This window comes from Pongo pygmaeus, chromosome 3, assembly GCF_028885625.2.
Source record: "Pongo pygmaeus isolate AG05252 chromosome 3, NHGRI_mPonPyg2-v2.0_pri, whole genome shotgun sequence".
Lineage (NCBI taxonomy): Eukaryota > Metazoa > Chordata > Mammalia > Primates > Hominidae > Pongo > Pongo pygmaeus.
Window position 1 is genome coordinate 103,083,437 of NC_072376.2, and position 14,879 is coordinate 103,098,315.

Here is a 14,879-nt window from a genome sequence, read left to right on the forward strand (position 1 = left end):
TCATCTGGCTTTTCCTTTTGTACTGTAATATGTTTTAAAATAAATGTGGTTGTAAGTTATTTAGCATTTCTTTGTATTTGGAACATAAGGTGGAGTGTAGATCAGCTCATTCAAATGTGTTCTTAGAGGTCCCCTCAAATTAGTTTTTTTAAATACATCTGTGATAAGCATTAAAAATGAAGTCTTACCATATAAAAGAGGTACCTGTGTATTTTTTAAGAGTGGGGTACTAGCTGCAGAGGTTTCTCTGGCGACCTGATTTTTTTTTTTTAATTATACTTTAAGTTCTAGGGTACGTGTGCACAATGTGCAGGTTTGTTACATATGTATACATGTGCCTTGTTGGTGTGCTGCACCCAGTAACTCGTCATTTACATTAGGTATATCTCCTAATACTATCCCTTCCCCTCCCCCAACCCCTCGACAGGCCCCGGTGTGTGATGTTCCCTTTCCTGTGTCCAAGTGTTCTCATTGTTCAGTTCCCACCTATGAGTGAGAACATGCGGTGTTTGGCTTTTTGTCCTTGCGATAGTTTGCTGAGAATGATGGTTTCCAGCTTCATCCATGTCGCTACAAAGGACATGAACTGTCCTTTGTATGGCTGCATAGTATTCCATGGTGTATATGTGCCACATTTTCTTAATCCAGTCTATCATTGATGAACATTTGGGTTGGTTCCAAGTCTTTGCTATTATGAATAGTGCAGCAATAAGCATACGTGTGCATGTGTCTTTATAGCAGCATGATTTATAATCTTTTGGATATATACCCAGTAATGGGATGGCTGGGTCAAATGGTATTTCTAGTTCTAGATCCTTGAGGAATTGCCACACTGTCTTCCACAATGGTTGAACTAGTTTATAGTCCCACCAACAGTGTAAAAGTGTCCCTATTTCTCCACATCCTCTCCAGCACCTGTTGTTTCCTGACTTTTTAATGATCACCATTCTAACTGGTGTGAGATGGTATCTCACTGATGTTTTTTAAGGGAAGATCTGAAGATGGGTAAAGGATTTTTTTTTTTTTTTTTTTGAGACAGAGTCTCACTCTTTCGCCCAGGCCAGAGTGCAGTGGCGCAATCTCGGCTCACTACAAGCTCTGCCCCCCTGGTTCATGCCATTCTCCTGCCTCAGCCTCCCGAGTAGCTGGGACTACAGATGCCCATCACCACGCCTGGCTAATTTTTTTTTTTTTTTGTATTTTTAGGAGAGACAGGGTTTCAGCATGTTAACCTGGATGGTCTCGATCTCCTGACCTCGTGATCCGCCCGCCTCGGCCTCCCAAAGTGCTGGGATTACAGGCGTGACCCACCGCGCCCGGCCAGGATTTTTTTTTTGGAGATAGAACAACATATGCAAAGGCCCTGAGGCAGGATGGAACTTGGCACATTTCAGCGCCTGGATGAAGGCCAATGTGTTTGGAACTCAAAGAGCAAAGAGGTGGCTCTTAAGAGACGAGGTTTTGTGAGAGAGACAGTTTCTAGACCATGAAACAACCTTGTTGGCTATGTTAAGATATTTGAATTCTGTCTTACTTTTCCCCATATCACAGGTAGTGGTGAAATAACCTGTCACGTGTAAATTTTTATCTAAATGTAGTGTTTTATCTAAATGTAAATTTTATTTAAATGTAGTGTTAAATTCTTGTAACCACTACACTTACTATAGAGGGAAATGCTGATTTGATGAAACATCCAGTTACAGAATAATTTGAGATACAAGTCTTTTCCTAAAATGACACTCTCAGACAAACAATATGTTTGGAAAGGAAAAATGAAAAATATAAGTTATTCATAATCAACAGCCTTTTTGTAGGTAGGTCCTTAAACATAGTTTCTGTTAGGTTCTGGGAATGCTAGTTCATTAATGTAGATTCATGTCATTGTGCTGGTCTTAGAATTATTCAAGCTAGGATTAAACTCACCATAAATAACCTGAACCTTTTTAAAATGAAGTTGAAACAACAGTAAGTTTCCTAAGTTAAGGTTTTTAAAAATTATTATTTTCTGCAGCTCTACTTAATGAAGCTTTGGAAGGCAGTTGTGTGCATAAGCTTATTTATTAATGCTGGGTAAATAGGGGTTACTTACTTTTCTGTTCTTTGGAAATTTGGTTCAGAAATCACAGTTACGTTATAAAGTGTAAGTCATTGAGATGCTTTTTGGCCATAGACATTTCCTATAATGAAAGATGTCATTGCACTAAATAAGGAAAGGTTCCTATGACAGATAATGGGATCAATGCTATGCAACTGACATCTTGTATTTTGATAGTCATTTATTTGGGTCATTATATTAAGAAGTTTTCAAATGATTTGAAGAGCACTGGTGGGCAGAGGAAATTCTAAGTACCCAATGATACTACTTAGTTATAGCTAAGTGAGAAAAAAAATTCATAAAAATACTCTTACTTTCTCTCTCAGGTAAGGAAAACCTTTCAGTTCCCTGTAGTTTGTGTCAAGATATATGTTTTTCCATTAAACTTGTCTGCCATACTGAAAAGAGAATTACAGCAGAACTTTTGAACTAGTTTGATAAGAAATTCCTTTCACACAAAGGATCCCAGGGAGAAAAGTGCAAAGCCAGTTCACCATCGTAGTTTAATTTAAATGTGTTAAGTATCAGTTGAAAGTCTCAAATCCTCTACTCATTCAAGAATCCACTTAATATAATATTTATGAGATTTTCTATTAATCTTATCCAAAACCTATGTTATTTTGGTACTTATGGACTTAGAAAAGTCTATATGTCTCAAACTTTAAATGTTACTAAATCTTAAGTTATAAAAACTTGGTTAGCACTCATAAGCAACGAGGCATGTGTAAATATTACTAACAATTTTACTGAAGATTCATGAAGTTTACACAGAGAGGATGAACTGTATATAAATGTGTTCAGCGGAGATTACGTTGTCTTTGTTTTTTGTTTGGAGTAGTTATGGTGATTAATGAACCACTGTATCCAGCTTCAGTATCATACTCTTTTTTTTTTTTTGCCAAGTTAAAGGACTATCTTTGGTGATATAAAGCACATTTGTTCAGTTTCTTGAAACTATAATAATTCAGAGTTGGCAGACAGAGTTATATATCCCCAAGTGAACGAATTGTATTATCCAGTGAACCCTGCTAAATGCAAGAACAGAAGAGCACCTGAATCTTGTTCGCCCCTCACCAGCCTTAATATGTTGTCTGTGCTAGAGGAAAATATGGCTTTGTATTAGAGATTTTTCTTCATTTTCTTGTCAACCACAAGGATAATTTTAGGTGAATTTACCCAGAGACACTTGGGTATTTTTCTGCCCAATAATGGCTATTGATCAAAATATTAATATTCAATGCACTGAACAACTGTAAACCATGGGCACCAACCAATCAGAAAGACAACGGCAATCAATATAAAACAGGATGGCTGTGCCGGCCTTTGCAGCTGAGTGGCAACCCCATTTAACAGATCTTTCACTAACTGTTTCAACCTAATTAAGAATGGTTTTGATTACCATAGCCTTGTAACAGATCTATTTTTTCATGTAGAGATAAAATGTTTTGAGATAAATTGATTTGTTTCTCATATGTGAAAGAATTTTAGTTTTTTTGGTATCAACTACTAAAAAGTTAATAATTGTGGTGAACCTCTTAAAGTCAGTGACAGAATGCTATTAATCTCTGCAACTTCAGCCATCACTGCTCTGCTGGACACAATGTGGATGTTTTCAATAATTTTGGAAAAAAATGCCATCATCTTTTCCTTTTGGGATTAAAAATACATTCAAATTATTGAAGTATGAAAAAATGACTAATTTTATCTTCAAAATGCATTTCTGTACATGGTTCATCTTAGCTATTTGAAAATGGCAAAGATATTTAAATTTGTAAATGTTAAATCATAATCTCCAGAGCCTCAGTAAATTCCCTGAAATACAGTGTTAGAACTTCACATGAATATGATTCTTGAAAGTTGTGTCATTCCTCATGGATGTTTAGATCCATGACTGACCAAATAATTTTAAAGAGCCAGCAAGCTAACTAACAGGAATTATAGAAATATAATTTAAATTTTATTGTAATTGTGGCGGGAAACTTAGAGCCATGGACAGGAGCCCTGCAATTCATAACAATTCACAATACAGAAAAATTTTTCTGTATGAGAGTTGTATGCGTCGATGATTACAACAAATCGTGTTTTATTTATTCACACATTATTGTATTTATCTATTCAATTTCAATTATACAACTATTTACTGAGTCAGCCTAATATATGCCAAATACCAGGCAAGTTCACAACTTAAAAATGATACATCTTCAAAAATTCGATTATAACTAAAGTACTACTCTTATTTAATGTATACCTGCTGTGACTTCTAATTTTTATACTTGATTTTATTCTTATTGGTCTTAGAGAAAATAGCCACAGAAAGCATTAACACTAAACAGAAGCCTTTAAGAATGACTGTATAGTTCATTGCAAGTTAGACATAATATAATTAAATTGAATCAATCGTATCACATAAAATATACACTTTAAAGTGAAAATGTTAATGATTCTTGGTATAACTGTTAAGTATACTGTTTTGTTCATTTGCATGCTTGTTTTCCACACAAAATGCAGCACTGTGGTGGTTTAGAGCTAAGTATGTATTGTCAGCATTCAAACCTCAGCAATGTCCCTTATTAGCTGTGTGACCGTCAGCAAGTTACTTACCCTCTCTTGACTCAAATCACCCCACTGGGAAATGGAGGTTATAATAGTACTAACCTAAAAGAGTTGTTGTGAGAATTAAATGATTTAACACCTATAAGGTCGTTACATGACTACCTGAGGTTCAATAAGAACAATATAAATATTAGCTATTATTATATGCATGCACATTATGTAGTTAGTAGGGGGGAAAATCCTAGGTTAGTTCATTTTACATCCATTTCTTACTAACTCTTTAACTCCAAGAAAAGTTACTTATCTGTACTTTATTACATCTACCTCTTGAAATTGTTCAAGGTTTGAATGAATTAACACACATGGAGTGGTTAGCACAGTACTTGGCCAATAGTCAACCCTCAGAAAATGTTAGCCATACTTTTTTATTTATTATTTCATTATAAATGTAAAATGGAGGTAGTAATTATTATCTTATCCCTTCAAAGGACAATTGAACCACTGAACATATCTGTGAAGATAAGTAAACAGTTGAATATTATTCAAAAATGTATTACTAATTATCTAGTAATTTATAAATTCAGTTATCCTGTTTGTGAATAGTCAGACATGAATAAAATTAATTAAAATATATTTTCTTATCTGTATTATTGCCTGACCTTGGTGGCAAGTGCCAGAGCATCTGTTTGTTTTTTCTCTATTTAGGTTGCTAAAGTATCTTGTCATATAATTCAGAAAATTATATGTTATAAAAATATATTATGTAAGAAAATAATATAATTCAGAAATATATATGTATAGTATTGAAATTAAGCACAAGCCCTAAACTGTTTTTATAAATATTCTGAAGTATGTTATGATATTAATTATCATTATTGGATAGGTCTTTTGGTTTTAAAAATGGAAACAATTTTTTAATGGAAAGATTATATCCTAAAACAGTAATTTTCATTGAATCTTACCACTAAATATATATTTGACCCATTTCATAATTTCTACTGGAATGTCTGAAAATTTGAAAAAACTAATATCATGAGGCTGGAAGCGGTGGTGCACGCCTGTAATCCCAGCACTTTGGGAGGCCAAGGCAGGCGGATCACGAGGTCAGGAGATCGAAACCATCCTGGCTAACATGGTGAAACCCCATCTCTACTAAGAATACAAGATTGCGCCACTGCACTCCAGCCTGGGCGACAGAGCGAGACTCCGTCTCAATAAATAAATAAATAAATAAATAAATAAATAAACAAACTAATATCATGAAATGAGGACACAAGAAATACTTTCTAGGGTACTAGAAACATTGATCAACAACTTGGGAAATACTGCTCTAAGCATGCTGCACGGTAATTTTTGTTCTTTTTTTTTTTTCTTGTTAGGAATCTTTCCCTGAAATTAACAAAGGACATTGATCAAGAAGCCAGGTGTTCCCACATCAGCCGAATGCCCAACAGTCCATCTGCGGATTGGCCCCTACAAGGTGTGGAAGAAAACGGAGGCATAGATTCTCTGCCATTCAGACTGATGTTACAGGACTGCACGGCAGTCAAGACGTTATTATTAAAGATGAAGAGAGTTCTTCAAGAGGTAATGGTTTGCTCTAAGATTAATGTCCTTCAGTGCTGGTAGACAATGAAGTCTGCAGATGTGGTTAGACCCTGCTCTGTCAGTAATTAACTACATGACATTGGGCAGGGGTCAAGTTTCCTCTTGGAGGTTAGCTATTTTCATATGTCAAATGAATGTTTTGAAGTTCTGATTTATAAGGTACTCTTTAGCCTTAAAATTATAAGAGTTTATGAAATACTTAAAAAAGAATAAATTGATGCCAAGCATCCCCCTATTTGTCAGGTAAGGAGAAATGAGTATCAGCTGTAAAGTTATGGTTACGTGCTATTATAAAGCTATTGAGAAATCTATTAAATGTATTTCACATCAATGATACCGGGTCTTTGTTTATATGATACCATAAAAGTAGTTTATTTAGTCATTTTTGTTCCAATAATCAGAATTCAGTAAATTGAATTACAGTAAAATTCAATCTGAAGGTCTGAATGATTTTGCCTAAGGAATATAGTTGCCCTCCCCACAGCCTGGGCCTAGTTACTGAAACAGTGAGCTAGTCAGGAAAATGCATAATGAGATTCTTTTACCCTTGTGCCCAGAAATCAACCATTCTTTAGGACTCAAGTTTGCTTTGGTTTGATTTTTATAATTACAACAGTTGTTTTATTTGAGGGATTTCTATAAAAAGTATACACATGATTATTATTACTTCATAGACATGTGAAGTGAGAGTTAGAAATTTTAAATTATTTTCCTCAAGTAAGTGTAATTTCAGGGAAACAGCCTGAAATTTGTGTCTTTGTATTACATCCTATTATCTTTAAGTAGATTTATCTTTATTGATTGGAGATATTAATAAAGAATTGAGAAAAATAGTATTATTTAGAATTAATAGTCTCTATGTTATAATGATTGCTAATATTTGCTTTTTGAACACTTTGATAATAATGCTAGCAGCTACCACTGGAGGCTAGAATTGAATCAGGAAGAAAAAAGGCAATATAAAAGAAATGAATGCCATAGACTCTTAGGGCTTCCAGTAATGTGTTCTCATCAGCTGTTATAAACTGTATTAGTTTCTTCTTACACTGCTAATAAAGACATACCTGAGGCTAGGTAATTTATAAAGGAAAGAGATTTAGTTGACTCAGTTCCACATGGCTGGAGAGGCCTCACAATCACAGCAGAAGGTGTTGAAGGAGCAAAGTCACATCTTACATGGCGGCAGGCAAGAAAGCTTGTGCAGGGAAACTCTTATTTATACAACCATCAGATCTCATGAGACTTATTCACTACCATGAGAACTGTATGTGGGGAACCGCCCCCATGATTCAGTGATCTCCACCTGCTTCCCCCCACCATTGACACATGGGGATTATGATTAAAGCTGAGATTTGGGTGGGCACACAGCCAAACCATATCATAAACAAAAACTAGAAGATATCTTCTCTGTGTCCCATACAGGTTATATCTCTAGGGCAGCCTTTGTTTCTGGATTTTCTGGATCCTATAATGTGTTGTGCTGTAGCGGTATGCTTATACTTGATTACTCTTAGAATTTCAGAAATTATATGAGCTGGCAGTTAAGCAAAGGCATCAAAATAAATTATATGAACTTATAATTAAATCAATTACTTTTAAAAAGGGTAATCAGTATTCAAAACGTATTTTCTATTTGTTTTACTATTATCTACACTTGTGAGATTATTTACATCTTTTAGAATCACATGGTGGAAGTACTATATAATTCCAACTGTACAGATTTCCAACATGTAGATTCATTTATGTCATTTTGGTAGCTTGAAATCAGCCATGTGGGAGTATTTATGCCTCAAAAATTGGCAAACACTGCACATTAGGGCCTTTTATTTTTGGCAAGCCTGTTGTTAAATATTTACTAGCACATTACTCTGTGTATAACTGTATGATTTCTATACTGACAACATAAATATTTGCCTGCAAATGCATAGATAAGTTTGAATTTCTTCCACCTTTGGCTTAACATGCAACCTGATCCTCTTTGAACAAGGCAAACTTAGTAACAGCTGTTGTATTAAAAGATACTAATCTCAACTATTGAACTTTTTACCTCTGTTTGGTCTGAATTTTAATAACAAATCAATTCAAGCAAAAGATAAGTAGAAAGAGCTGACAGAAGGTGTCAAGAGGCTTTCTTAGAGTACTTAATTTTATAATTTTAAAATATTCAGTGATATTCACTATAAAGTCAATATTCAGAATATATTTAGATGGTTTTTATACTGCCACCTGGTTTTCTTTATTAAGGGGTATTCGAAGAAGCTGAAGAGAATTGATTTTTAAAGCTGATGTAGAGTGAACAATACTTAATATATGTTTATGCAGCCCATTCAGTGAGCAGAGGGTCTTTATTATCAACAGGGAAAAGCAATATTATTATATGATTAGCGTAGACAACAGTTCTACTAAGAAGATATTCATAATAGAGGCCTCTAAAGAAAATTATTTTTCGAAATGTTCCCTAAGCTAGGAAGTTTTAAACTGCAATTCCCATTACATTACTAAATTGGAGTTTAATATCAATATTCATTTAGATTAACAATATATTTTAATATAAAAAAATTCATTCCTATTTTGAGCTGATTTTTATGATGTACAATCGTTCAATCTTTGTTCACAGATTATTATTATTATTATTATCATTATTTGAGATGGAGTCTTGCTCTGTCACCCAGGCTGGAGTGCAGTGGCATGATCTCAGCTCACTGCAAGCTCTGCCTCCTGGTTTCACGCCATTCTCCTGCCTCAGCCTCCCGAGTAGCTGGGACTACAGGCACCTGCCACTGTGCCCGGCTAATTTTCTGTATTTTTAGTAGAGACGGGGTTTCACCGTGTTGGCCAGGATGGTCTTGATCTCATGACCTCGTTATCCACCCACCTCGGCCTCCCAAAGTGCTGGGACTACAGGCATGAGCCACTGTGCCTGGCCAAGTTCACAGATTATTTTTTTAATGGCAAGAGGTCCCTATTTGATTTTAAGGTAAAATAATTACTTAATTTTTATATGTCGTATTAGAATATGCATTTATTTGAGATTTTTGGCTTGTTACATGAGTATTGCTTTTGTCTATTTTTTCTCATTGATCTCTTTGAAACCTATGACTTGTAGAAATGCAATGCATTCATGATATTTTTACACTTCTGCTAATAAAGGTACACCTTTCTTGTGAGCAAATCAAGTTATCCTTTGTTGTTTTTGAGGGAACATCTTCTACAAATAGCATCTGAAAATATCCAGAGACAGTAATAGTGAGATCACAGGAGATTTTTGGTTTAATCTGTTTAAGATTGCTCTAGGGTTGTGGTTAATGACTAGTGGCTAGAAGGATGCCTCGACAGATTGTTAATAGATGACATTCCTAAAGTTTCTAGAACTGATTCAGGGTTGTGGAGTAATAAAAATAATTCCTTGGAAAGTTCTACACATCAGGCTAAATAAATATACAGGTCGAGCATCCCTAATCTGAAAATCCAAAATCCAAAATGCTCCAAAATTTAAAGCTTTTTAAGCACTGACGTGACACCACAAGTGGAAAATTCCACATATAAGTACTTTAAACCACTTGTTTTATACATAAAATTATTAAAAATATTGTATAAAATTACCTTTGGGCTATGCCTATAAAGTATATATGAAACATAAATGACTTTCATGATTAGACTTGGGTCCCGTTCCCAAGCCATCTCATAAGGTATATGCAAATATTCTAAAGTCTGAAAAAATTCAAAAAACACTTCTGGTCCCAAGCCTTTTAGAGAAGGGGTACTCGACCTGTACTCTATCTTTCAAGTACTCTTATCTACATAGTCCATATTACTTATGTCATTTTAATGAATATAACCATTAATGCTGAGATCTACTTGTAGTATTTTAAAGCTACCTATATAATTTACTTCTTTCTAAAATTTTTTGTGAGGTATCACATGTTTAATATTATTTTGCAATTTTTATTACTGGCTAAATGACCTTAGATTTCTCTTAAAATGTTGAATCCCGTTAGCTCATTCCAGATTTTTTTAAAAGTTATTTTGTCGTTAACTGTCATTGCATTACTTATTATTCTACCTACTTTGGGTTTAATAAAAATTTTCATCAAGTAATTCATTTGGCACTTAGTACTTCTTCCATTTTGTGCCATCACCATAACAACATAAATCATATCAATCTAATCCAGGTTTGGGGATTATATATGTTATGCTATTTTATAATATATAATATATACTTTCAATAAAATATAATTTTGAAAGTGAATACACCTGTGAAAGTGATCTAACAGTGTGTTTGTATCTGAATCATGTTGGGTAGGAACCAGAGATGGAGATGAGTAATGGCTAGGCATTGCTCTAAATATTCTGCTTCAGTAAACCTGTCTTTGGCCCAAGCATGTGAATGGTGAGGACTTTCTAAGTGTCTTTTCCAAGTATACTGGAAAAGCACTGGGTTAGGATATTGTGTTTTAGACTGTTTGTATTAAACATCCTGAAACCTTCCTCTACTTAGGAGGTTCTTGCTCCTAAATACTTTTCAGATCTGCTTATATGTATCTCCACTTCCAACTGCTCCTACATCAATGATGGTCCATTTTACTAAAGTTACTTCATAACTGGTCTTACTTCTAGTCTTCCCACCTATCAAATCAGTTTACTCATTGCTGTCAGGCTAAAATGATTATGTGATCAAGTCAGTCCCTGTAAATCTTTAAATGTTTCCTAATTGCCCTTACAAGTTCTTCTACAAGTTGTATAACAGTCTATATTTCCTCTATCATTGGAGCACTTATGTCTCCTCATTATAATTGCTAATCTTCCTTTTCCCAGTGATACTCTAAGATGCAGGAAAATGATCTGGTGAACTTGTACCTTGTTGTATCTTCTCAACTTGGAAGGTATTTGTTGCTTAATAAGTGTTTATTAATAAATAAATGAAAGGAAATGGATTTCATTCTGTTTCCAGGCTACCATTAAAATAACTGTTGGCAGAAAACAAATGATAAACTTGAGTGCTTGATGGAATGAGGATCAAAATAAGTATGTAGCAAATTTCTCCTCTTTAAAAGAAGTGTACAGTATGTTTTTTTCTCAGAACATGAAATAAAGACACATCACAAAAATTACTAGATTTAATTTAATCAGGACCCATTTGTATTCCCAAGTCTATCAAAGGCAGATATAATTTCCTGAAGCTTTTTCAGATCTTTCTATGCAGTAGATGGCTATGGTGTTCCTTAGCTGTATTTTTTAAATTATCTGCTAAATCTTCCAGATTAGAAGAAAGGCCTAGAGGTTTAGAGACTAGTTATTTCCATATGTACTCACTCTTTTCACACAGAGAAAATTTTGTTTTCACTGAACATCATTGCAATTTCAGAGGAAAAGGATAACTATAAATCATTATAAAACCACAAATCAGTAAATCTAATAAACATAAAATTGTTGGTATAAAGCCATTATTACTTCTTATTTGTTTGGCTGAGCTTACCGTTTTCCTAATGATGGTCTGTTGACCTCCTAGATTTTAATTTTGAGGTGAGCTAAGAATTAATAATATGAACGGAGTATCACACTCCAAATTCTGTCATCCTTTTTTAAAGATCAGGTTTTTTTTATTAAAATGCACATTCATATTCCCAGCAACTTCAAATTTCAACTCCTTTCTTTTTAGAAAAATGACCGATGTTGGGCCTTTAGAAATTCTACTGTTGTCACTTTATTCTCTAGTATTAATGGGAGAAGACATGACTGTAGTAAGGGAGGAGAACTCTATCATTTTTTTCTTCTTTTTCTTAATTTTTTTACAAAATTTTATTAATGTATAAAAGGAAATGTTTAATATCTACAGAGGTGGGTTTTGTTTTAATGCTTCCTTTTAGTTTGCTCTATTCTCTCTTTATCAAACAAACATACTTTGATATAATAAGCTGTACCTATTCTAACAAAATAGCCAGATAAGTAAAAATCAAGGAACTACTTATTCAAAAATTTATATAATTTACAGGCCCATATAGTTGATGCAAATATTGGGGCTGTGAAACATTTGCAAAAGATCTGCCATTGATTAAAGAGCTGGAATCTATTTTTCTTTTTCTTTTCTCTACTACCTAATAGTTCAAACATTAATTTCATTTTACCTAAAAGGAATAATAATTTAAAACTTTCAAGGATAATTTTCAATGCAAAATTTTTGTTTTTTTTCAGCATAATTTGCAATTACATTATAAAATTTAGAGTGTTTTCTGCTTCATCATTCGTCACTGTTTGGTGGGAATTTTTAAAGTGTTTATTTTTACTACATTTCAGTAAATGATTCAAAGAGCATTAATAAGGATTTTATAACTAAATGACATTTTCCTATCAGCACATCTTGAGACGGAAAGAAAAGTCTATAGGGTAGGAACTTCAGCAACGGATAATTAGAGAAGGAAATGGCCACAGTGGAGAGTCATAAAGTAAAGAAATATCCAAATCAAGCAATTACCATGGAAATATAGACAGCAGTCTAATAATCAGAATTCTCTTTATACTTACCATTTAAAAATAACAAAATTACAAGTTTTTGCTACCTTCTTTATGTTTATTTATTTATTTTTGCTGACCCAGAAATATGTTTAAGGAAAATTAGAAAAACAAGTTTCATGAAAACATCAAATGGTAGAAAGAGTGACTATACTAGCATCAGAGTAGATCTAAATATATGACATTTCACCACAGTTAGAGAGCCATACTTCATAATGGTAAAAGTCAGTTCTTTAGGAAGACACAACAATCAAACATGTGGATGGCTTGTTTCTAGAACTTCTAAATACACAATGCAAAAACTGACAGAACTAAGTGAAGAAATAAATTAAAAATCACAGTTGAAGAATTTAAAACATTTCTTTCTATAATTGACAAAGCTACTAAATGAAAAAATCAGAAAATTTCTAGAAGACTTGAACAATATTATCAATATTTTTAACCCAATTGACATTTATAGAATACTACAATTAATAAAATAATTATATATTATTTTCAAATGCGAGTGGAACATCATCAGGACACACTATATACTGGGTCACACAATAAGTCCCAATAAAGTTAAAAGGTAGACATCTATGGGGTACATTTTTTGAGAAAAATTGACTGAAACTAGGAATCGAAAAGAATAAAATAACTATAAAAGCATCAAATATTTGGAAATTAAATTACAAACTTCTATATAACCCACAGACGAATTTAGAAAGCTGAAAGGAAATTTTAAAATGTTTCCAATCAGATGATGATAATAATATCACAAATCAAAATTTTCTGGATATAGTTAAAACTATGATTACAGGGAAATTTGTGACTTTAAATGTTTATATTCAAATAAAGAGTGCGATAATTCATAACTTCTAACTTTCTTCCTTGAAGTGTTGGTTAATGGATACAAAAAAACAGTTGAATAGAAAAAAGAAGTTCTAGTATTAAATAGTACAATTGGGAAATTATAGTTTATAATAATTTGTTATATTTCAAAATAGCTAGAAGATTTGTAATGTTCCCAACACAAAGAAAAGATACATGTTTGAGGTGATGTATATACCAATTACCCTGATTTAATCACTCCACATTGTATACACACATTCAGAGATCACATGCACCCAAAAGTATGTGCAACTATGAAATATCAATAAAAAAGGAAGCTAATAAAAGAAGGGCAAATTAAATCCAAACGAAGCATGTAGAAAGACATAATAAAGAACAAAACTCTATAAAATTAAAAACAAATAAGCCCAAATTGATTCTTTGAAAAAATTTAAAAAAAGGCTGATAAAAAAAGATTATAGAAAAATTAAGAAACATAAATACTAGTGCCAGCAATGAATCTAGGGAGGAATAATCACTACAAATCCTGCAGACATCAACATGATAATAAGGCATGGTTACAAAGAACATTATGGCAAAAAAATTAACATAAATGATAAAAACAAATTCTTTGAAAAATACAGCTTTCCAGAGTGACATAAGCAATTGCAAATCTGAATAGCCTAACTTGTACTAAATTAATGTGTTTTATTATTTAAAAAAGAAATACATGTGACAGATATTATGCAAAAATTTTCAGGAAATAGAGACACATTATGCTTCTCATCTTGTTTTATGTGGCCAACATATGCCTATTAAAAAAATAAGCAAAAATCGTTGTAGGAAAAAGGAAATTACAGAAATTTTTTATAAATATAGATGCAAAAGTCACTTAAAAATTAGTAAATACGTGTAGCAATATGTAAATAAATAATAACCTATTTGTTTTCATTGCAGTTTTTTTAGCATCCAAAAACCAAGCAATGCAATTTACTATATTAAAATATTAAAAAGAGAAAAGCACAAGATTATATTAATAGATGAAAAAAGTACTTTTGAAAAATTGAAAACCGATTTATGGCTCAATAAAAATATAAACCTCAGTTTACTGGTAGTACAAGGGAACTTCTATAGCTAATATTCATACTTGATGGTGAAACACTGAAACTTCTCCTCCTAATACTATCAGCAAGGTAAGAATATCCACTCACCACATTTACTGTACATGTGCTAGAGGTCCTAGCTAGGAATGAGGCAAGAAAAAGTGTAACAGGCATAAATATTTGAAAGAAAAGGTAAAACT

At 33.0% G+C, this 14,879-nt stretch overlaps 1 protein-coding gene across 10 annotated transcripts in view; it reads left to right on the forward strand.

Annotated features, from left to right (window-relative positions):
- Window positions 1-14,879, forward strand: part of CCSER1 (coiled-coil serine rich protein 1) — a 1,459,661-nt gene that overhangs the window by 482,481 nt on the left and 962,301 nt on the right. For all 10 annotated transcript variants that reach the window (XM_063663910.1, XM_054484478.1, XM_054484477.2 and 7 more), the window contains one exon: window positions 6,028-6,235. In XM_063663910.1, coding sequence (XP_063519980.1) covers window positions 6,028-6,235 — 208 coding nt within the window. The remainder of the gene's footprint in view (window positions 1-6,027; window positions 6,236-14,879) is intronic.